This window comes from Arabidopsis lyrata (assembly GCF_000004255.2).
Source record: "Arabidopsis lyrata subsp. lyrata unplaced genomic scaffold ARALYscaffold_8, whole genome shotgun sequence".
Classification (NCBI taxonomy): domain Eukaryota; kingdom Viridiplantae; phylum Streptophyta; class Magnoliopsida; order Brassicales; family Brassicaceae; genus Arabidopsis; species Arabidopsis lyrata.
The window spans coordinates 19265602-19289001 of record NW_003302548.1 but is presented as its reverse complement, the minus strand read 5'-3'; the positions used below and the strand labels follow the sequence as shown (position 1 = coordinate 19289001).

General features: G+C 35.2%; 4 protein-coding genes across 7 annotated transcripts; 3 read left to right on the top strand and 1 right to left on the bottom strand.

The window, feature by feature from the left end:
• Positions 1-44: 44 nt before the first annotated feature.
• Positions 45-2103, top strand: LOC9300728 (methyl-CpG-binding domain-containing protein 7). Of its 2 annotated transcripts, XR_002329963.1 has the most exons (7): positions 45-292; positions 514-672; positions 758-856; positions 1045-1242; positions 1323-1436; positions 1568-1960; positions 1992-2103. XR_002329963.1 is itself a non-coding variant. In XM_021015845.1 (6 exons), the coding sequence occupies exons 1-6, from the start codon at positions 140-142 to the stop codon at positions 1760-1762; spliced, it is 918 nt and encodes a 305-aa protein (XP_020871504.1). In that variant the 5' UTR covers positions 45-139; the 3' UTR covers positions 1763-2103. The 2 variants fall into 2 exon arrangements, 1 of the variants encoding a protein (XP_020871504.1); XM_021015845.1 differs by having other exon boundaries at positions 1568-2103.
• A 1590-nt stretch (positions 2104-3693) lies between these two features.
• Positions 3694-6133, bottom strand: LOC9302425 (protein UPSTREAM OF FLC). The gene is made up of 4 exons (XM_021015840.1): positions 5637-6133; positions 5285-5354; positions 4340-5191; positions 3694-4082 (listed from the first exon to the last, which is right to left on the bottom strand). Exons 1-4 carry the CDS (start codon positions 5869-5871, stop codon positions 3968-3970), a joined length of 1272 nt encoding a protein of 423 aa, XP_020871499.1. The 5' UTR covers positions 5872-6133; the 3' UTR covers positions 3694-3967.
• An 11041-nt stretch (positions 6134-17174) lies between these two features.
• Positions 17175-18471, top strand: LOC9302423 (transcription factor MYB59). 2 transcript variants are annotated; one of them, XM_021015573.1, is made up of 3 exons: positions 17175-17391; positions 17503-17632; positions 17733-18471. In XM_021015573.1, the coding sequence occupies exons 1-3, from the start codon at positions 17271-17273 to the stop codon at positions 18196-18198; spliced, it is 717 nt and encodes a 238-aa protein (XP_020871232.1). In that variant the 5' UTR covers positions 17175-17270; the 3' UTR covers positions 18199-18471. The 2 variants fall into 2 exon arrangements, with proteins under 2 accessions (XP_020871232.1, XP_020871233.1); XM_021015574.1 differs by having other exon boundaries at positions 17219-17423.
• A 4236-nt stretch (positions 18472-22707) lies between these two features.
• Positions 22708-23351, top strand: LOC110225721. 2 transcript variants are annotated; one of them, XM_021015685.1, is made up of 2 exons: positions 22708-22781; positions 22941-23351. In XM_021015685.1, exon 2 carries the CDS (start codon positions 22975-22977, stop codon positions 23173-23175), a length of 201 nt encoding a protein of 66 aa, XP_020871344.1. In that variant the 5' UTR covers positions 22708-22781; positions 22941-22974; the 3' UTR covers positions 23176-23351. The 2 variants fall into 2 exon arrangements, with proteins under 2 accessions (XP_020871344.1, XP_020871345.1); XM_021015686.1 differs by having other exon boundaries at positions 22736-22781; positions 22938-23351.
• The last annotated feature ends 49 nt before the right edge of the window (positions 23352-23400 follow it).

The following is a 23400-nucleotide window of genomic DNA, read 5'->3' as shown; positions in this document are numbered from 1 at the left end:
AGTGGATATATGGTGCTTTATGCGTGTCGTTACGTAAAAGCAGTGACAGAGAAATAAGAAGTGTGTGTGTGGCTTTGGACTTGACCAACCCAAAACCACACTCGTCTCGGGTTTTTGGGTTAGACCCGGCAACGAAGCGATGCAGACGAGATCCTCTTCCTCACCCTCGCCTGACCACCGCCGCGAAAGCCAGCTGCAAATCGCCGATCCCACTTCGTTTTGCGGCAAGATTTTACCTGGTTGGACCGTCGTGAATCGGCCGCGATCTAGCAGAAACGGCAGTGTTGATACGGTAAGTGACCTAAATCAAGCAAATGTGAAACAGAAATTTTGAGTTTTTCTCTGAAATTTGAACAATTTGAGCTTCTTGTGTCTTTTGTGCAAAGTGTAATGTTTGGATCAGATTAGTGATTGTGTTGTCGCATAGCTCTTGGTTGTTGCTTGAGTTGAAGATAGATCTGACAGTTCTCTTCTGAAAAATCTCATCTTTACTTGTTTTTGTTTGGTGGGCAGTACTTTATCGAGCCAGGGACTGGTAGACAGTTTTCATCTCTAGAAGCTATTCACAGACACTTGGCTCGAGAAGTAAATGACAGACGTTTGACTCGAGCAGCATCCTTCTTCCAGGAAAGGACAAGGGTTTATGAAGGATTAAGAACCAAACAGAAACAGGTCCCCTGATCTTGATTTGAAATTGCACAAGCATATGGTTCTTCTTGGATCAAATACTTGAATCAGTGTGTTTATGCTTTTGCAGGATCACCGCAGAGTTGAATATGCCTCCAAGGGTTTCCGATTGCCTAGAGGATGGTCTGTTGAGGAGGTTCCGAGGAAAAACTCTCATTATATTGATAAGGTACTTATGTAGAGACTTGCTATCGATATTGCTATTGTAGACACTATTCATAAGTTACTGAGTCACATAACTAACAACCTAGTTCGGTTAATGTGGGAGAAGAGCATAATGTGAAAAGGATACATCGAATAACTTTGGTGGTTTTAGGGTCGAATCTCTGGCTAAACCGTTAGTATTATTCTTTGCAGTATTACGTTGAGCGAAAAACAGGAAAGCGCTTCCGTTCTCTTGTTTCCGTTGAGAGATATTTAAGAGAATCCGGGAACCGTACAGATCAGCAGCTTATCCTTTTACAGAATCGCCGAGGCCACTCCAAAGATTTCAGTTTACCTGATGGATGGATCGTTGAGGAGAAACCGCGAAGAAATTCCAGTCATATAGACAGGGTACATATCTGATACTTGGTTATGTTTGGTTTGTGTCTTATAGTCCACACCTTCAAAACCGTAAGTACTATTGTTTGCAGTCTTATATTGAGCCAGGAACAGGAAATAAATTCCGTTCCATGGCAGCCGTTGAGAGATACTTGCAAGCAGTCGAGAACAGTACAGTTGACATGGTGCATTCCGAGCGGCTTGCTGTAAGTTTTCTAAGCTTACAGATAGATGAAGTTTGATTTTAAGCTTTACATCATTTAGAGGTAAAGAAGATGAACCCTTTCTATACACAGGTTGTAATGGTTTGACGGTGGTTTTGTAACACATTTTGCAGCTTCTGATGAACCGGAGTGGTACCAGATTTCAGGACGAAGTTATCGACCCAAACCCACCGAAGAAAGTTAAGTGGGTCCTTACTGGTTCAGGCGGAGACATGTTTACTGCGAATGTAAGCGGATCGGATGTCTCTAGCTTAGTTAAACAGACATGGTCCGAGGCTTTTGTTTCACTGATCCAAGACCGCTCTTAACCGATATCTGAATCCTATGTTTGGCTTTTTCGTGGCCAGTTTATCAATTTGGTTTACGGTTAACAAGATCTATTCCAGTCAGTAGTCTCTTCAAGTTTGTTCATACTTTGGTCTAGTTTATAACTTACCCAAATAACCGGTTTTGCCAAATTTTTCAAGTTCATATTCGTGTGAACCGGATTTTGGTAATTCGGGCAGGTATGTTTTTTTTTTGGTGAGATTCGGGCAGGTATGTTAGTGCTCATATTTAGTTTGGGGACTTTAAATCGGATGGTGGTGTAGTAAGGTGTAAATAATGGTTGAAATTTTCAAGTCGTGACGTGAAAATGTGTTTCTAAAAATGATTCCTCCCTAATTTTTATATCATACAACTTCTCCTCGTTAAACATAGTCGCCAAAATACTTAGCATTAATTTAACTATAAATGAAAACCAACTTTTTTGTACGACCCAAGTGGTTCTAACGAAATGTCGAAATTTGCAGGATTAGTTCGATTATGAGAGTCCATCGTTATTACTAGCGGTTAAAGCTAGTAGCTCTGAGTTTGGTATTTTAGATATATTGAGACTTGAGAGGATTTGTTTGATTTTTTCTATGACAATTACAGAGATCGTATTCCATGTGAGATATAATTACCTCTTGTTACCGGTTTTTGCAGTGAAACTGTAGTAAAACTGTGAAGCACAATGTGTACACGCAATAACAGCTATTTTTACTAAACTGTGAATTCACTTCAATGAAGTCAGTCACCTACTGCAAGATCTTATGTATATTTATATTATTATCTCTATCTATCCTCCAATGTACCGCAATAGACTAGATATATTTCAAATATAATACAGTGTACTTTATTTTGAATTTGGTCTAAATCTTTTACCTATTTCTGTCAACCTAAACTTTTAACTTAAAATCAAATATCAAAAAGCGAATTAGCATATGTTACCTCAAAGTGTAATTCTGTATTTAGTTCCATTTTTGATGTGGAACTTTGACGAAATAAACGATTTTTTTAAAAATATGGTTATCACATAATTAGTGTTATATTTGTCTTTGTTTCGATATTTGATAACATGGTTCATCGAAAAAGTCTATTGGATGTCCACACTAATGAATGCATATTGTGGGAATTCATAATGCATTTCTTCTTTTGAATAACAGTGCTATTTAACACTTCTAGAAATGGGTAAGTGGAAACTTCTAAGATTTCAAAGTCAAAAGACAACATTGTTGGTTATTGAAATTTCTTTTGGTACGATTATTAAAATATTGTGTACGTGCTGCAAATTGATATTGGAGTTGACGCCACAAAGGCCAAATAGGCCAGAATTAAAGGGCATAGAGACTTTTTTTTTCTGAATAATTTGTAGCCTCAAGGTACCACCCCAACATTGACTCTAAGCTATTTATAATATCAAGGAAAACTATCACTTTTCCACATTTCAATGGCATTTATTCTGATATAATAAATGTTTTCGATGTGATTTTTCCAGTAGCAAGTATTTCTCTAAACTAATCACGCCAAACTAGAGTCAATTTGTAAAATATGTGTACTCAACATAATTGAGACCCCTAGTGGTTTCTGTACTGCAAAATAAGCCATAGAACAGAGTTAACTAATCCTGATTTCAAGTGTCGAAAACACAGAGTTGGTGTGATGCTAAAGATCATTATATTACTTGTACACATTTTCTAAAATCTTTTACATTTTAATTAGATTTCAATGACTGTAGAAAACTCAAATTTTAAACTTTTCAAACAATGCTTCAAAGAGAAAAAAAATACATCATGAGTATCTGAATCTTAGTTTTTCGGTTATTAGGTTAGTTAGACCTGCTATAAAACATCGAAGCGAATGATAAATGGTCAAAAACTAACTGAAATTTATGGTTAAGATTCCCAGTTACTACTACAAGGTAATATTGGGGTTGGGGTTATAAAAAGAAAATCAGATTGAAATGAACATCAAAAGACACCTAGGCTCAAACTACAACATTTATATATATTATATGCACCCATCATGTTAACTCTTAATTTTTTTTAGCATGGAAAGGAATTTTTATATAGTTACCTACACAATTCACAATGCTTAACAAACTCATCATTCCCTATTCTTCTTTTCTCTTCTCTGCTACTTAAAACCCAAAATAAGCTTGTTAGACTGCGTGCCGTTTTGCTTCCTTCTCATCAGACATTCGTGCCGTTTTGTTACTGCTGCCCACCATTGTTCCTTAGAGCCACCGGCTTTGGTTTTCTCGGAATGCACTTAGCTCGAACCGCCTCTTCCCCATCCTTCTCCGTCGTTGGTCCCATTCTTGAATTCCTAATACATTACCAAATATCAAATTTTGTAACCTTTCAATTCATTTAAAAAAAAAAAAACTTTTTAAAAAAATGAAGAGACGTTTGAAAGACACCCCAAAATGTACTTCTACAAACTTGACCATTTTCAGCTCTTCAATCAAACTCACACCATAACCAATAATTGCCATGTACGGGTAAATTCAGAAAAGTTAAAAATAGAACTACGTGCCGTTTTACATAAAGAGAAATCGAACTGCTTGATGTTTTTTTTTTTACCTGTCAGCATTGTAAGAAGAAGATCTTTTCAAAGCAGGAACAAGTTCCTTCTTGGTCTCAATCAAACTGCCGCTAAAATACTCCTTATCTTCCAGTTTTACCCTTCCTAAGCTCTTTAATTCCTTTTCTACCCTATCCCCATAATTATCCTCTGCTCCTCGCGTTATCGTACACTCGCTACGCCCATTCAACGGTAGCCCTTGATCTTTCAACAAAACAGGCCCACATTCTTTAAACGACATCGTACCACACGATATCAGCTGCATTAACACAGCCGAAGCTCTCATTCTTCCGCTGGATAAACTCTCGACCGTTCGATGATCGGTGCTGCTTTCGTTAGGACGCAATATCAGCCGTCCATCTGCTTTGATCAGATTCTCTAATGTCTCGGGACTTGAATCCGACGGTGGAGGAGATATCTCGTCTCTGCTCAGTTCTGTACTCTGGTTCTCGTAACTCACCGGACTTTTTACCTCTTCTATTTCCTCTTTCGCCGGTTTTCTCCTCCGTCGTCTATCGTCTGTTTGAGTAGAAGCGTCCGCAGCGAGTCTTTGAGTTGACTCGGCGCTTGACTCGGTTGCTTTGTAAACCTTGTACTCGCTGAGATCGATGGAGCTCCAAGACTGGTTTCTCCGGCGATTTATCACCGCCGGGATATCATCGCCGGAGTTTTTATCAGGGTTTAGAGATCTTGGATCCCTAAAAGACGACGTTTCAAGGAGGCTTCTTGGGTTCGAGATAAGACAAGAATCAAGAACCTCAGAGCCTTTGAGAACGTATTCTTGACCTTGCACCGGGAAGATGAAATCGTCCTCCGATAAATCGTGCCAGACAAATCCATTTTTGTAGCTCCTGAAAAATAAAAAAAATTGTCAGAAGATCGGACGGTGGAGATTTTAAAAGGAAGAGGCTTTATAGATCCGACGGTAGAGGAGAATCGTTTACCGTTTGGAAGACCAAGAGTAGAGACTTGCCATGCCTTTCCCTCTAAGATCATTCAAGCGGTTTATCACATCTGAAAATTTGTAAAAACCCAAATCAAAGTTTAAAACTGTGCCCAATGAAGTTCTTGATTTTGAAAGCTACAATTCGAAAACACAAAACTTGCCGCCATTTTCACTGTTATGTTCCAGAAATAATAAAGAGTAAAAAGCCAAAGAGAAAAGAGAGTTTGAACTCAAAAAGCTACTTTCTTGAACAAAAGCGTTTTCATCATTTATGAATCAAGAAAAAAGTTTGATTTTTATCAAAAGGGTTCACATAAAAAGGTAAGAGATTCTTGAGTTGATTTATTAACCTTTGAGATAAAGACCATCGTGGGAAGAGAGAGTGACTTCCATGAAATGAGGATGGTCAAGCTGACCATTCCGACAGAGATAATAAACGACTGGGACTTTCCGGTTAACGACCGGTTTATGACGAGGCTCCGACCAGATTCGGTTACGGTCGGGACTGGAGTCTTGTTGGTCTTTGGATCTCCTGGGGACCAGATAGTTGTTATCTGGTGTTGCTCTGAACACTCTTGAACTCATCCTTTTTGTTTCTTTGCTTGTGGAAAAGTGAAAGAAAGAAAGAAAATAGACGAAGAACACGAAGTGAAGGAGTTTAAAGTGAGAGAGTCCTTGGGGGAGTTATGAGAGAGTGATGTTGATGGAAAGACAAAATCTTTTGTTTATGAGTTTGGATTTATAGAAAGTAAATGAAAGAAGAGAGGAAAGAGAGAGTGTGAGATTTTGAAAAATGGGATGCGAGAGACAAAGGGCTACACAACAAATGAAACTTTGCTCTCTATCTCTCTCTCTTCTGGCTTTTCTGATATAAACATATATCGGCTCTTACTTGCTTCAGTAGAAAAGCATTTCCAAAGTCAAATTTAATTTAAATTCTTGCCATGACTAATTGAATTATTTTGTGGCTTTTTTAAGGTGTATGTTTTCAAAATTTGAAATTATACTAAGATTGGTAGAGATTCTTATTAAGTTTTTCATCTGGATATTCTTTTTTTTTGGAACTAGACTATACTTTTCAATATCCAATAGAATAAGGCTCAAATTTTCAAAATGAATGGGATAATAATGCTATTTTGGTCTACTTATTTGTTTTTTTTTTCCAACAAAATCAAAATTTTGGTGTATCTTTTCTTTTGTGTAAGTCAGGTGGAAGTTTGTGTAATTTCATAAACTTTATTTGGATCAAAAGATCATCAACTAATGATCTTATTAACTTCTGTTCCATTTGAAATGCTCTGTTTTATAATGTTCTAAGTTACATCAAGTAATACGAAATAAAATGTTTGTATACGGAGATCAATACCCATTTTGCGTATTTGTACGAGACTTAGCCAAAAAAATGCACTCTGTTGAATTAATACTTAAAAGTGTTTGATATGAATATACCAAACCAAACTAATCTGAATCATGTTTAGTTTTACCAATAATAACATTAAAGTAAACTAATTTAATACACTATTACATACATCATGTCAAGCGCGACGTCGTTTAGAGTGGTTTTATTTTAATGTAAGGAAGATTTGCGTAGTTGCCGAACAATAAATGAAACGAGTAACGATTTAAAAAATGGTGATCAAGTTGACTAAACGAGTCCACGTAGAGTCCTCTTCATACCTAACTTTGACTACGAAATATGAAACCGATGATTTTAAATGTTAATGTCCGTTTCAAAGACTTGTTTTACACGGGCCTTTGCCATGTGTCACATTATGTAAGTCTATAAAGCTGTAATAAAAAAGTGTAAACGGAGGTAAGAAACGGTAAGCAGAAAATTTAAAGACTATGTTTGGGTTTATTAGTTAGCTCGCTTACTATTACTCTTTCCGTTTTTTAATAAATAATATTTTAAATTTCTAATTTTATATTTAAATAGATGATGTTTTTAGTTTTCAATGCAAAAGTAATTACTTTTTATTGGTTTTGACGATTTATATTCCAAATATTTTTTGTTATTAGTTGATTAGATAATAAATGATGTTTTAGTTTAGAAATAAACAAAAATTAAATGATTTCTTAATCGATGTGCATTATCCTAAAACATTACTTATAAAAGAACGGGTGTATAAAACAGTTTAATGATAAACTTGGACTATTTTAATGTATCCATATAGAGAAATACATGGTTTTATAACGTTTTGGTTAGAAATTCACAATAGATAGGTTTTTCTTTCTTTACCAAGTATCACATCTAGACTAATTTTTCTAGAGTGAGTATAACCATCGACTAGTCCACTCCCAAATTTTCTAATAAATCTAAAATATGATATCACTTTGACTAAGCAAATAAAAATGATTTAGATCATTTGCGCTCAAATAAAAAGCATTAGACCCGACTATCTCGATTAAGATAATATCATTCGCCACGAAAGATTTGTTAGACCTACGCATTTTTTTTTGCGGGCCTCAAATGAATTTAATAGAGAAGACTGGTTGACAAGAAATAAAACCAATTATAGATTCTCTTTTCATTTGAATGATTATATGTCTTAAAGGTTATAGTTTGACAACTACTTTTTGTTGTTTGATAATTTGACCCCTTTTTCTCTCTCGGGCACTATTTCCGAGACAAGTCTAACGACAGCCTTTTCCAACGCCGGTAGAGCAGTTGCTCGCCGGCGTCGGACTGTTCATTCTCCTCTCTTATTTTCCTGTCGGCGTCTCATCCTTCCCGGCATATTTTCAGTTTGTATCTACTTTCCCGGCCACCGTGTTTTCTCTAAAACACTGGATCTGGTGGTCGGAGGCTTTATCTCCGCGGATCTCATATCTCTCTCCCTCCGCTGGCTTTTCCCGACGAGAATCTTTCCCTCCTTCCGTCGGTTGACTTCATCCCCGACAAGAATCGTTCCCTCCTTCCGTCGGTTGACCTCATCCCCGACGAGCTCCATTTCAACGGCACAAAGTCCAAAGAAACAGCTTCTGCGATTTGTATCTCCCTTCTCCGCCTTCAATAGCCACTGGCCTCTAAATCTACGTCGCTTGATCGTATGTCTGAACCCTGCTGCAAACCTTCTCGGGATTCAGCAAAAAGTCCCGAAGATATGTTATTTCAACACTCCGTCGTCTCTATATCAGAGACGACGAGAACTTATAGTCCTCCGCATCTGAATCATCTCACAACCAATCTCCCCGCCGGATCTAGAATTCTTTCGGGACTTTTCCGAAGATCCTTACCACCGTGTACTGCCGTGGAACTCTCCTCTACATCCGCCGCCGGTTCTGCTGCTTGTCCCAAGTACCGATTCAGTTTTTCCAGATTTGTTGATGCAAGTTGCATCATTCCTCCAGATCTGTTGCCGTCGATTCTTCAAGCTGTCAGAAGAGTGCTCTCCCGGCCGCGTGTGAGATTGGCTCCAACAGTTCAGATAGCCTTTCCGGTGCTCTCTCTCGCCTCTCCGGGTAGCCGCTGTCTCTGTTTTGTTTCTAAAAATCTTTGTCGATTGGACGAAACCCTAAACGTGGTGGGCTGGTTTCTACATTCCTGGTTTTTGGGCCAGAGCTCACATTTTTTGTTATTGGGTCTGATGAGGCAAGGAAAAAACCTAATGAATATGGGCCAGCTTTTGCTCAGACTAATGACTTTGGCCAAGCTTTTGCCTCCCTGGTTGTTGGGCCAGTGGTTAGTCCTTGTGTTATTGGGCCTGTTGAGACCAAAAAGATCCCCACGTTTATGTTTATGTTTAGTTGTTTCTCAGAATAAGAATCTGAAAAGTTTCAATGGATCTCGTTGTCGATTGGGTAGTGATTTAGCTCCGACTACTCTATTATTTGGGAGTAATCTACTGGCGGTTATTAAGAGATCTTGCTCGGCAATTTGGATGCTCTTATCTTTCGATTTTGAAGATCCGGTTTCAACGAACCGCGACAGTAAGTGGGATCGCAGAATATGGCGTAAAACCAACCACGTTCAACATGTGGTAAATCATAGCTTCCTAAGGCCAGTGGCGTTTGGTTGCAATAAGTCAGTTTCCAAGGTTGGGAAAATGAATCAAGGAGGTCAGGGCATGATTGGAATATTGACCCTAGATCTATCTTTTCCCGACTCGATTAATCCCTCCCTTGAGGAGAGACATGGCTTTAACTTCCTCTTTGATGAAAGAGAGACCTCTTCAGCTAGCATCTCTCACAGGCGTGGTAAACGTCTAATGTGCCTTCTCCTGAGAAGCTTAGTTGAGTTCCAAAACACTATGCTTTCTAGGGTGATTCCCTTCACGAGACGAGGAGGTTTTATGTACCCTTTTACATCATTCATACTCACGGATACTAACCTTATGTGTATCTCTTTGCTTGGTTCGAGAATTCTGCTTACAACTGTTTGGTTTCGCTCCCTTCTCTTTATCGACGATTTTGGACTTTGGATCGCGAGATTTTCTTTTCGTCCTTTTTGCGACCCCCCTTTTCAGGGAATGAATGCTCATGCACTTCAGGCGCAATATTGGAAGTTTAAAACTGCTTGGAATCTTTTGTATTCCTTGTGGCAATGGTTACCATGGAGCTTGGCATTCTGGAAAAGGACAGCCCTCCGCATCTACGAGAATCCTCCCTTCGTGGTGGAACTCCTTATCAGTAGTATTTCTATATCTTTTGCTGTAACTCTTCAGTCTAGGTTTATTCCTCGTATTTTTAATGGTCGGGCTGTTTGCTTAGCTAAGAAAGCCCGAGCCCGTAATTGTTTCTTTTCCTATGTAAGCTCATCGGTTCCTGATTGGCTCTCCCCAGAGGAAAGTCTTTTCTTCCCGATAACTTAATAAAATGGTTTTTGACGAAAAAAAAAAAAAGGTTATAGTTTGACTTTTTTGTTTGCTTACTTTTCATGAGGTTTCATGACAGGAGTTCACGGACACTCGAGATAATTGTGGTCCCTTGAGGAGATTTTGTGATGAACGGTTGAGATCAAATTTAAGAAGTTGATATCATCACCTGCAAAATGTAAATGTATACGGTGACTGGACATAGATACGCTCATAAAATCCAGATATTCTCTTCCACTCATCCGACGGCTCTCCTGCTACGACTGAGAGATATCAATAGGTCTCGCTTATTAATAATACACAAACATACCACATTTGTTTTTCTTCGGATTTTGTTTTTTTTGTTGTTGTCATTTATGTTCTTCAATGAATTTAAATTATAAGTACACTTTATGGCTCTAAATGGTAATCATTCGACCAAAAAAAAGAGAACTCAATAGAGATCAATAGAACCATTGATGCTCCTTTGACATCAATTTAGAAATTCAATAGTTTTTTTTTTGTGGGTCTATTCTTTTTGTTTCATGTCAGTTGGTTGTTAATTTAGAAAACCTTACAAAATTTGTAGGAAGCATTTTGCAGGAAAATTTTACTACAAATTTTCAATAGATTTCCAGAAAAGGTTATGTATGATAATGGTAGAAAACAAAGTTTTTTTGTGTGATATTTTAGGGAGGTGACGAATATCAAAGCTGACAAAATTGCGGTCGGTCGTCCAATTTAACGGCCAAATAATAAAAGTCACCCATGACAATTTTCATGGCCTTGTGGGGACTCAACAAACGTTTTCTTATTTATCCCACATTTGACTGTTTTTGATACATCCAATACATATTCTTATTTCTTCCATTTATTGTTTTTTTCCAACCCCAAACACGAGTTTCCTGGTAAATGAAGTGTCAAACAAGATACCAAGCTTATTCCCAATCGAGAATATAAAAAGATTTTGGAAACTGAATTATATGGAACGAAATATTTGCTCTATTCTTGACAGATTCATTTGGTAATAAATCAAGAATGAAACCATGAAAACTTAGAAGTTAGAATTTATACTTTTTACTAAAGAGATTCTTGGTCTGAATTGTTACAATAACAGATAGAAAAAAAAACAGTAATGCAGATAGTAAAAAAACAAACAGTATGTATGGTTAAACTGTTGGATGGTTTTGCCCAAAAAAAAAAAAAAAAAAAAAAAAAAAAAACTGTTGGATGGTATTTACATACACGTCTGAATACAGTGGAGACTCATGTTCAAAGTCTTTAACATTATATAAGACACCAAAATTACATTAAAAAATATGTCGTCGTGTGGGTGTGTTTGGGTTTGTGTCGAAAAAGGGATTTATTGGAATTGGTATGCGAGCTTGGAAAGCTTTGGGAAACAAACAAAAGCTAAATAACGATCTTATAAAGTTAAAGACACAAATGCATAGCTTTCGCACCAAGTCTCTCTGTGTTGCATAGCAACTGAGTTCGATGCATCTAAATCTAATCCCGTAATATTATCCACACAAATCTTATTTCGGAAATATTCATCTCTACCTTCTTTTTCTTCAACAAAAAATTGTGTGTAGGCACATTGAAAATGGTACTACAAATTTTTTTTAAAAAATTATATTACAAATAAACAGATTCAATTTTGTTGACTATATTGTGTGTAGGCACATGACACTATATATAACAAAATTAATACGGATTCAGAGAGCAAAGATACTTGTAAGAGGAAAACAAAACACCTGAAAAAAAAGAGTAGCTGTCAACATGTATTAATTAGACTTAAATGGGTAAATATCGGCCCGTTATAACAGCCGATATAGTTAGAGTTTTAGTGGGCTTCTTTTGCTTAAAATGGGCTTAGTCATCGTTTACAATTATTTCTGCCAGCTTAATTTTTTTTTTAAAGCTTTTAGTACCGTTTCTGGTCCATAGATTTACACATCATACACGTAAAGGTAAAAACTGTGCAATATGATCCAATATGATTTAGAAAAAAAAAAAAAAAAAAAACTACTTGACTACTTGTTATAGAGTTGATTATTCGTTATTGTATACGCGTCTTTGTTCATTGATCGTATAAGAATAAGGCTGATGAAAGCGTTATCTCTCCACCTGATCACGAAAGCTAAAGCTAGTGACTGCCTGACTGGGTTAATTGGACACCACCTTTTTATCCATTATATTATTTCATTAAACAAATAAATTATTATTACTAATATGGCAAGTGACGATGGCGTGATCCCGTCTACATAACAATTTTAAGGAATATCATAAGGTCCGTCTATCGGAGACTCACCGATGTGTAAATCATCTGTTGGGTTTAGAAATCAGCCACATGTTGATCTAAAAAACCATAAATTTAAAATTGTTTTTGATCGAAAATTATTATCTAGTGGTTTCTATTAGTATTGCCGTTATGCTATCAGTATAAATTTGTATACTATATGTTGTTGACGGGTAAAAAATTTGGTTTTAAAGTTTTAAAAGTCAGGACCTACTTTAAATCGGTTTTATAAAAATCATATTGGATTGACCGGTTCAACTAGTGTAGCGTGAGCTACGATAGACTCGATGATCGTTGATTCCGAAGAATGGCCGTTCGTCGAGGGTTATTGATAATCGTTGATTCACAAAGAATACCGATAACAAGGAAGATATGAGGATCGACAACGATGCTCAAAAGAGGAACTCAAAGTTCTATGTTAATTCATCAATCAAAAGCTCAATACAACCTTAGGCTTAGTGGTCTTATATATTTATAATAAATCTGAAAACCCTAGAAAATTCATAAAAACAATAAAAAAGGAAATTATCTAAATAGTTAAATAAAGATATTTGGAAATAATAGAGATTATCTAAATATACGCTGCATCACCGGTTCAACCGAGAACAACATTTCTAATGATAAATATTAATTTAAAACAATGCGATATTTATCTAAGATATAATTTGATATGTGTGGGGTGGAGTTATTCATGGTGAAAGTGGAGTTAATTTAAAAAAAAAGAAGAAGATAAAATCATAAATAAATTTTATATTAGTCTCATCTCTCATAATAGCGTTGGCAAGGTTTCAAGATGTCGCTTTAGAGAAATAAATAATCTTATCTCTTTAAGTAACCAAAAAACAACTGAATATTATTGTATTTGATTTTCCTAAAGTAATAGCATTATTTTTTAGTTGATGTAATAATATTCCCATAGATGGATCATAACTAATGGCGTGCGTAACGTTAAGTGAGAGAGTGATCAGGAGAATATCCAGAGTCTTCGATGATGCTCTTAACAAGTAGGTTTCTCATCTCATCTCATCTGTAGAGAAGTCATACGTAAAATATATAAATATGGTTCCATGGTTGAAAAACTAATCGTGAAGTTACGAGATCAGGGTTTGAGTCACTCCAATGCAATTCAATCACAGGTCATTGTGAACGTTTTAAAATGACAAGAATATCCAGTACTCCACCGGTTTTGGAGGTTAGTATGAGCTATGGCTCATGATGATCTATCGGTTACGCACGGCACGATGCATGGTGAGAACTGATGAGTGATGAGAAGTAAAACTTGAGTTGAAAACCATGAACCTTGACATAACACTGCTACTTGTAGGCATGAATGATTAAACCATAGACTAATCTTAATTAACCAAAGTATATTAATACTAGAATCAATCATTAGGGCTAAAACCACTTGGTGAACATGTTTTTTATAATTATGTCAATGCAAAGAACATCTTTGAGAAGATTACTTAAAGCAAATTGAAATCAAAGATATATAGGGCTTATATTAATTGCATGTAGACATGCATGGCTAGTGGCGGATGTACGTTAGGAGTTGGTGGGGCACGTGCCCCACACTCATTTATAATGCTTTATGTGTATCAAGGTTTCAAGAAAGTCACCTAGCACAATTAGTTAAGTAGTTTTGCATAGTGACCAGCATTCCAAGGTTCGAGCCCTTTAAATGTCCTATTAATTCCTTTTATTTTCTATTAATTTTCCAAAAAATACTGTTCTAGTTTTTTTTTTGGTTGGCCTTCTTTATTCAAATGTCAATTTTAAGTTTTATTTTCATAAATTTTGTCTTCAACTAATAAAAAATATATACAATATTGAAAAATGTATATATATTGAATATTTAAAATAAAAAATTTATATATATTTTTTTGTGTGCCCCATACGAAATATGTTTCTAGATCCGCCCCATGGCGAGTGTTTACATTGAGAGTGGAGACAATTGGAATGCAATCAAAACATATTGAAACTAAGTACAGATCATAGGATACTGAAGTTATGATGTAATTAGAAGAAAAAAGGTAAGTGTGGGACCAAAGGGGACTTATCTTAAATCGTTAAGTGCGTGTGCCTTCGCAAATCACGAGCCAAAGGAATTGAAGGAGAAAAAATCTTACTTAGTGGAGTGGCCATAAAGGAAGTGGTGGCGTCCACGTTACACAGTCTCATATCTGTCTGCTTACTTCACTCTAATCTCTTCAGAATTTTGGGTCCTCCATTACAAAGACACCTTTGAAAAATAACAAATTTTACACAACTGAAACTCTCATGAGAATATATACTCCATTAATGAAGATTAGATATGACAAATGTTATAAAATCGGCCGCATAGACGCTTATCAAAGTATATTTTTAACCAAATCTATTAGAAATTGCCGGTTAACGAAAAGGTCAAAAACAAAATTATGTCTACTAGACATCCAGTTAAGATATTTTCTTAATACAATTTTTTTAAATTAAATATGTTAAAACTGAAAAAAAAATAATAATCCTAAAGCTAATTAGCGTCTAGACGTTTAGGCGCTAAGCGGTCTCTGAACAACCAATTAAGTTTTAACTATTTTAGGAACAATGGATATGATGACCAAACCCAACTAACAAAAAGAATAATATTTAATCTTTTTGCTTGAATCATCTACTAATCATATTGTTCTAAATGTATTAATCTAATTGACACTCATTATTTACCGCTTAATTTAAGTGATCATATCCAACTACTAAATTAATCGATGGCTGAGATCAATATGACAAATATGCAGTAGCTTTCGGATTGTGGTGTGTAGAATTTTATAATAGCTATTGGACAATGGGCAATTTGAGAGTCTGAAAGCAACAGGCAAAAAAATCAGAACCCCGAATCTATTACAGCTATGATATTTAAAGCATTACAACCACAACCACATAATCCTTATGACCTTAAAGGAGAAAAAAACAACAAACAAATTAAAACCAACTGAAAAAAACCATAGTAGAGGAACTTATTTTGTTTGTTTTGGATAACCAAAATCTCTTATTCAATGTTAAGACTAGTTAAAGGTTCTTCGCCCATGTAGAGTAGATGCAATGAATCAAATCCGTATATGAATGTTTCAGTTTTGATTGTCTAGACTCTGAACCGACTAGCTCAGAATGTACTAGTGAAACATGAGAAAAGCTGTAAAAGACATATGTTTTCAAATAAAAATTTTGAGTTAGTCCGGTTTAAGTTAGTCCCCGTCCCGGTTAAGTCTGTTTTTTTTGGCTAGTCCACCGTTAACCATCCAAAAGATTCGACAACTGTGATCGATATGACTAGCCCGGCCTGGCCATGCTGTGGCAGAATTAGTCCTATATGGATCGGTTTAAAATCAGTACTAATTTTTTCAAAGCCAAGAATAGGATCAGACCGCAACTTCAATACGGTTGGACCGATGGGTCCACATTGAGTTATTTTCCAAATGCACTAAATAAATATACTGAAACTAGAATATTTTTAAGGGTTTCGGTATATTTTTGCTTCAACATAAAGACTTTGCAACATCCATCAATCCAAGTATAATTCTCTCAGATTCATGTAGGTCATTTTCAGAGTTTTCCACAGAACAAAACAATTTGAAGAATCTTGGGAACTCTTTGCCAATTAGAGATATATACTGAGAAAAGAAGAAATGTTTTATTCTTTGCTTCTATGGACCAGCACACCAGGTACTTGTACATACACAGAGTCAGAACTCTCTCTACCCTACTTTATTTTAATTCATGCATCTTGAAGATGTAAGCCACATAAACTACACACGTGAGAATATATAATGTAAGGTTAATGAAATTCCAGTAAACCATATGATAATAAATAAATTTCTATCTTATATCTTAAAACAAGTATTATCAACGGCTGATCGTTCTTCAAAGATTATGGACCAAAAGATGGAAACTTTCTCGTAAAAACAGAGCCCCAAGAGGCAATAGAACCAAAGTCCAGCCAAATCAAATTGGCCTTTCTCATCTAAAGAAATAATTTAGTTATTGTTAAAAACGAATTCAAAATCCTAAAAATAATATCTAAGTATCTAACTTTCAATCTCAAGTGCTGTTACTAGATACAAAAGCCACTTATCACACACCCAAAACAATTCGACCCCCTTTGCATATGCTTTATAAAAAATTTCTCCTTTTTTCCTTCTTTCGTTGCCTTTTATAACTTTATAAGCTTCTACAGTGATATTTAGATTAACCTTTAATAAAGTCAAGAGACACACCGCAATCATAAACTCACCAAAAGAGTAGAAAAACAAATTGTCTCTAGAGCCTTCTCTCACACACACACGTTTATGTATGTTTCTTCCATATTGTTAAAACCATGAGATCATGTAAGAAAACTACAGTTTTGGTTTGGATACTAAGGATTATATAGTTGAAACTTATTTTCTCTTCTGGTTTGATATTGGGATGCTGTTGATATTTTACTGACACGAGAGATAGTGCAAATGAAACTATTGGGACATGCCAAAAGAAAAATATAAGAAAGTGTTCTTATTGCAACACAAAAAGACAAAGAAAAGGCAGAATTAATGGGAGTGTTACATCAGTGTACATCAAACGCCCTATTAACGATCATTTCCATATTTTATATATGCTCTATTGGCTTGATGGCATCACAAAACAATAGACCCCACATTATCAGCAGCATAATCTCTCCCCATATGGACGGTAAAGATTAGAAAACAAAAAAAAAAATCATTAGAGAATTTTAATAATGTGAGTGTTATATCGCGTAGACACAACACACTGTTCAAGTTGGCTTATATAAATATTGGCAAGAGGAATGCCATAGGTTCCCATAAACCAGCTGAGAACTAACCTTTCTATTGCAGAGAGAAAGAGAGTTAGAGAAAGAGAAAGAGATGAAACTTGTGCAAGAAGAATACCGTAAAGGACCGTGGACAGAACAGGAGGACATACTCTTGGTCAACTTTGTCCACTTGTTCGGAGATCGAAGATGGGATTTTGTAGCGAAAGTTTCAGGTTTGAAGGTGGAGGGAGAAACATAAGAATAGGTATAGGTTTGTTTTGGAAAAATGGGCGGTCTTTGGAAAGGACCTTCCATTTAAAGAAATGACCTGGTTTTGGTTGTAGGTTTAAACAGAACAGGAAAGAGTTGCAGGTTAAGGTGGGTTAATTACCTGCATCCTGGTCTCAAACGTGGTAAGATGACTCCACAAGAAGAGCGTCTAGTCCTTGAGCTTCACGCCAAATGGGGAAACAGGTCAGAAATTTTTTCACGAAACAGAGAAACCCTAAAATCGTTTTGAATCCTCTTTCCTTTTTTGTTTGTTGTATGAACTTTTGGATATTTTCATATGCAGATGGTCAAAAATCGCCCGTAAATTACCGGGAAGAACGGATAACGAGATAAAGAATTACTGGAGGACTCATATGAGGAAGAAGGCTCAAGAGAAGAAGCGACCTATGTCTCCAACTTCCTCATCTTCAAACTGCTGCTCATCATCTATGACCACTACTACTACTCAAGACACTGGCGGCTCCAATGGGAAAATGAATCAAGAATGCGAAGACGGATATTACTCAATGGATGACATATGGAGAGAGATTGATCAGTCTGGAGCAAACGTTATTAAACCGGTAAAAGACATCTACTACTCAGAGCAAAGCTGTTACTTGAATTTCCCTCCTCTGGCTTCTCCAACATGGGAAAGTTCCTTGGAATCTATATGGAACATGGATACAGATGAAAGTAAGATGTCTTCTTTTGCTATTGATCAGTTTCCTCTAAGTTTTGAACATGGTAGATCATCGTGGTCGTCTCTATAAGTCTAGGATTTGATTCATTTGGAATGTTTATATGTGCAGCATATATATGTTATCAAACGACTGTAGTAGTTTTCCATGACTTACATCAGAAAAAAAAAAAATCCACTGTACTAATCTCATATGTAGTCATCATCATCCTATGCCTTTGTTTCCTTCAAATTTGTTAGTTTGTAGAGCGAGTGAAAAGAACACTGTGTAATACTACAAGTCAGAACTCGATCTATTTCCAAAATAAATAGACTTTTGAAGTTTCTGTGAAAGTTTTGTAAGAAATCATTACTACTAGTTTTTTTTTTTTTTTTTTTTTGATCAATACTACTAGTTATAAATTAATGTTGATCCATCAGAAAGTCATGGATGAGAAAAGTCTTCGAGCATTCATTATTAAACCATGATGAGTAAATGAAGAAAAATGGAATAAGCAAGTAACAACATGCATGAGTGAACAAGGCATATTCATTTTCTAAATAATCAAGAGAATAGGTTTGACTTGTAAAGCTTAAGCCAACTTTGTGTAAAAAGAATGTATTCTCTACTTTATCATCTTATTGATCAAATCGAGTATGATTTGTTTCTGTTTAAGAAATGAATCCATAATAAAAGATCAGTTCCCACTCTTTAGTCTTTATGGTAAGATATCTTTTTTATTTCTTTATTATATGAACCACTACTACAACTTCAACTTTTTCTTCTTAAAATTGTTTAAAATTTCAGTGAAAAAAAACAAAAACAAAAAGAAGAAAAGGATGGCTGCTTAAAGTAAGCGAGAAACTATTTTTTTTTTTCGTCAATTGAACATGTAGAAGGGAGCCTAATTGATAATCAGCTCAAATCAACAAAAGAAGTATTTTTAATTTCTTACACAAACATGTATATATTTGGTGTGGTTACTTTATCAAATTCATCGAATAATACATTCAATATTGTAACAAACCCATTATAAAATTAAACACACTAAATTTCGTAATTAACCATTATTAGCATCGGTCCAAAAACTTTAACCCAATTCAACTGGTGATTATAATAAGAAATACACCAAATTTATTAATTAACCATTTTTAAAATTTAAAATTGTACTAAAGCCAACCATAGACAATAATTATAATTTATATATTTTAAAACAAAAGATATAAGAAAAATATTTTGTAAACATTATAATGGGTAGTTTTTTTGTTTCATGTTGCATATATACTGCAAATTCCGTTTCTGTTTCTATATAAACACCACTTGTTCTACTAAATTTCTTACACCATTATTTGAATCTTTGAATCTTTCAAAATTAGCAATGTTGTAAAAAAAATGTGGTCTTTGTGGTGGTATAGGAGTAAAGTTTGACGATAATCTGCACAATGAAAGTACTAAAGTCATCGTCAGAGTAGACGCCACCAGAGTTTCCTACTTCAAATTTAAATATGTGAAAGACGGAGTTATCGTGAAACGACAACATGGATGACAACTTCCATGCCTCCCAACTACATAAGTTTTAAATGTGTATATTTTCTAAATATTCATACTTTTTCTTATATTTTGGTCAGTTGAATAGTTTTGTTTTTTTGTTTTTTTTTTTTGTCACCTTTGATTATTATTTATCAAGATGAATACATCTCATCTATTTCCAAATATTTTAGTTTGGATACAATAGTCGGAACAACCAAATATTTTAGTCTGGATACCATAGTCGGAACAAACATTTGTTGTACGTTTGTTGTACGTGATGTAGTGTGGGAATATGACTATTTTGTGTTGGCGGGAGTTGGAGAAAGGTTTGCTGGCTTCTATGGTCGGTTACTTATTTAGATTGTATAAATTGTTTGTTTTTTCTATAAATTCTGTTGTATAAATATATGTGATATAAATTGTTTGTATTTTCTATAATTTTCAACCAATATCAATAACATTATGTTGAAAATTAAATAGTCAAAAAGAAAGAGAAAAAAGTAATAATTTTTTTCTCTTAGGCTTTAGATCTTGATTATCCGGATGAATATATCACATATATTTCCGGAAGTTTCAGTCTGTGTAGCATTACTGGAACAAAGACGCATCGCTTGTTTAAGCTTAGGTTCCAAACATCATATGGGAGAAGTCAGATGTTTTCGTTTTATAGTCTATTGGGAGGATCTGAAAAGTTTGAGTTGATGAAAGATGGAGTAAAGGTTATCGGCTTCCATGGTCGGTGTACGCATGTGCCCAACGCCATTGGAGCGTATATCCGAGCCACTGATTTCAGAAAATCTGTTTTTGAAGGAGGTCTGATCCAAAAATTCGAAGAAGATACTGATATTGCTTAGGATGATGGAGCTTTTGACAAGGTTAAGGCAGTTAGCGTCGGCATAGACAATAAAATGATTAGTTACTTACAACTTGAGTATTTTAGAGGAGGAGAAGCGATAATCCACTCTCACAGGAGTCGGCCATGGGCGAACAACACAAAAAGATATATTTCATTAATTTAATTCATTTTTTTTCTTGGGTTTCTCTTTGTTTACTAAACTTTTGTTTTCTTTTCTAGTTTCTACTATCTCAGGACGAAGATATCATATCAGTAGAGGGTAGTTATGATACCTAAGGTTCTTTGACTTCACTTAGGTATTAACAAATTAGCCAATTCAATTTTTTTCATTTTGTTATGTTCTTATGTAACCCTTTTTTTTTTTTTGATAAACCCTATCGACTGATCCGGTCTGTCCCGAGTTTGGAATGCTTTTCGACTAATGTCAGGGATAGCCAAATCGCCTGTTACTGGACTACCAAGTTACCAAACTTTTGAAACTTTGGGTTATTTAATTGTTTTTTTTGTAGTTTGAACTTGGAGAAGATGAATACATTATCAAGGTGATAGCGTTTTGCACAAAGCATCTACATGCAAATTACGCAATCGGATATTTGCAGTTCAAGACCAACACCGGTAGATAACAGATTTTGGGATGCCATCCAGCAACATATAAGGATGTATCATGCGTGTTTGAAAAAAAAGATCACAAATCGTGGGTTTTTACGGCCAATCGAGCTAACTCCTTAACCGAATTGGAATGTATGTCAAACTTTTTTTTTTTTTGTTTTTATCGACTCTTTTATGGCCCTACACTGGCCACTCGTTCCTTCCGATGGAGTACTATCCTCTCCACAAAAATTAATAACAGAGTAAACTTACAGTTAAAAAAAAAAAAAAAAAGACTAAGGGCCTGATTGGTTACGGCTGTAGCTCTAGATTTTTTGCTGTAGATTTTAGACTGTGGATTTTCTTGCTGTAGCTGTAGAATTGTAGCTGTGAGTTTTAAAATAAAAGTATGATTGGTAAATATTAGTTGTATGTTGTAACTTTATGTATTTATTATGTAAACTTAAATTTTTGGAAATAAATAAATATTAGAAATATGTTATAACCAAAAAAAAAAGCGAGAAAGCAGAAGAAGGAAAGAACCGTAGAGAGAAGAAAGAGAAAATATCCCAAAGCTCATTTTTGTGTGCTGTATAAAATTTGATTTACAAAGCCCATATATTTCTTTTTTTTATTTTGTGTGCTGTAGCTTTTTTTTTTAAGTAAAAGAATGATTGGTTTGCTATTTGGCTTTAGAAAGAAAAGTTGGCTTTCTACAGCATCTAAAGCTCCTTCCATAGGGCCTGATTGGCAAGTGCTTTAGAGTCTTTTCAAAGCAAAAAAAATTCTAAAGATTTGAAATACATCCAATCAAGCTTTAGAAGCTTTGGCTTTCCTTTTTTTTCTCACAGCCAAAATATTTCCTTAATTCATTTTTTTTGCTGTAGAAAGCATTTTTTCCTAAAACACATAATTTTTAACTTTCCAAAATTTTAAATTCTACAGCCAAAATACTACAGCAATAAAATCTACAGCCACAACAAATAAACCTACAGTCATATTTCTACATCAAAAAATGTAAAGCTACAGTTGTTACCAATCAGGTCCTAAGGGCCTGATTGGCAAGTGCTTTAGAGTCTTTACAAAGCAAAAAAATTTCTAAAGATTTGAAATACATTCAATCAAGCTTTAGAAGCTTTGGCTTTTTTTTTTTTCTCACAGCCAAAATATTTCCTTAATTCATTTTTGTTGCTGTAAAAGGCATTTTTTCCTAAAGCACATAATTTTCAACTTTCCAAAATTTTAAATTCTACAGCCAAAATACTACATCAATAAAATCTACAGCCACAACAAATAAACCTACAGTCATATTTCTACATCAAAAAATATAAAGCTACAGTTGTTACCAATCAGGTCATAAATCTATGTGATATAGGACTGCTGTGTTGTCTGGTGTTAGTGGAATATAAATTTGGGCAGTTTGAAACGGTTGCAAGTAAGAAAGAATTTGGGAGATTCTCTCTCTCGATCAAATTCAAAAGACGATTATTTATTGCATAGTAACTTTTTTAATGGTGGCCCAATGAACAAGTCCGACAATAATGGAGGGACTGATCGGATATACTTTGAAGTATATGTTGGGCTTCTGGCCCAAAGTTAACTAGTCTTCGAATGATGTTATTGCGCTATATAAGACGGGTAGGGTACGGAACACACGATTTACTTTTGAGTTCTCTGGAACAGCTTTGGTCTCTCTCTTCAGGTTTTTTTTGTTCTCTCCCTCTCTCTCATCAATTACTATAAATCCAGCCTGTTTAGTGGTTTGATTGTGTAGATTCTTCGTTTTAAACTTGATGTACGCATATTATCATCCGATTTAGGGATTGACTATTTATGTACATGTTTTCCTTTTCGTAAGAAGTGTTACAGTTAGCGATCCAGATCCAGATCCAGTCATGGCGGGTGCAGTAGCAAGATTTGTGAAAGCGTATGGTAAAGATGATATTTGGTATCGATTATCGTTGATAGTAATACCAGTCTCAGCTGTCCTGATAGTAATAGGGGAAAATAAGCTTGCTCGTATCAGAGAGGAGAAGAAGCTTTTGGAGGCGAGGTTTGATCAACTGAGGGCTAGAGGAATAATCAGAGAGCAGTAATCGGGGTGTTTTGGCTTTGTTTTTTTTTTTTTTCCTTCTCTATGGGTTTAATTAATATTTATTTCTCCATACATGTTTCCATGAAATCAACCAACTCTACGTTATAAATGATTTATTCTTGTCTCTCTGTAAGACTCGAGATAATTCGCTATTGATAGAACTTCTATGATTCAACAGTCTTTTTATTGCTTAACTATTTTCCCAACTATTCTCTACCAAAAGTAG

Excerpts from the sequence above, each read along its gene's own strand:
- LOC9300728 (XM_021015845.1), top strand. The coding sequence starts at position 140 with ATGCAGACGAGATCCTCTTCCTCACCCTCGCCTGACCACCGCCGCGAA. Across the intron at positions 673-757 it reads TAAGAACCAAACAGAAACAG|GATCACCGCAGAGTTGAATA; the intron begins GTCCCCTGATCT and ends ATGCTTTTGCAG. Across the intron at positions 1,243-1,322 it reads ATTCCAGTCATATAGACAGG|TCTTATATTGAGCCAGGAAC; the intron begins GTACATATCTGA and ends TATTGTTTGCAG.
- LOC9302425 (XM_021015840.1), bottom strand. The coding sequence starts at position 5,871 with ATGAGTTCAAGAGTGTTCAGAGCAACACCAGATAACAACTATCTGGTC. Across the intron at positions 5,192-5,284 it reads TACTCTTGGTCTTCCAAACG|GAGCTACAAAAATGGATTTG; the intron begins GTAAACGATTCT and ends TTTATTTTTCAG. Across the intron at positions 4,083-4,339 it reads TCTTCTTACAATGCTGACAG|GAATTCAAGAATGGGACCAA; the intron begins GTAAAAAAAAAA and ends GTAATGTATTAG.
- LOC9302423 (XM_021015573.1), top strand. The coding sequence starts at position 17,271 with ATGAAACTTGTGCAAGAAGAATACCGTAAAGGACCGTGGACAGAACAG. Across the intron at positions 17,392-17,502 it reads TTTTGTAGCGAAAGTTTCAG|GTTTAAACAGAACAGGAAAG; the intron begins GTTTGAAGGTGG and ends TTTTGGTTGTAG. Across the intron at positions 17,633-17,732 it reads CACGCCAAATGGGGAAACAG|ATGGTCAAAAATCGCCCGTA; the intron begins GTCAGAAATTTT and ends TTTCATATGCAG.
- LOC110225721 (XM_021015685.1), top strand. The coding sequence starts at position 22,975 with ATGGCGGGTGCAGTAGCAAGATTTGTGAAAGCGTATGGTAAAGATGAT.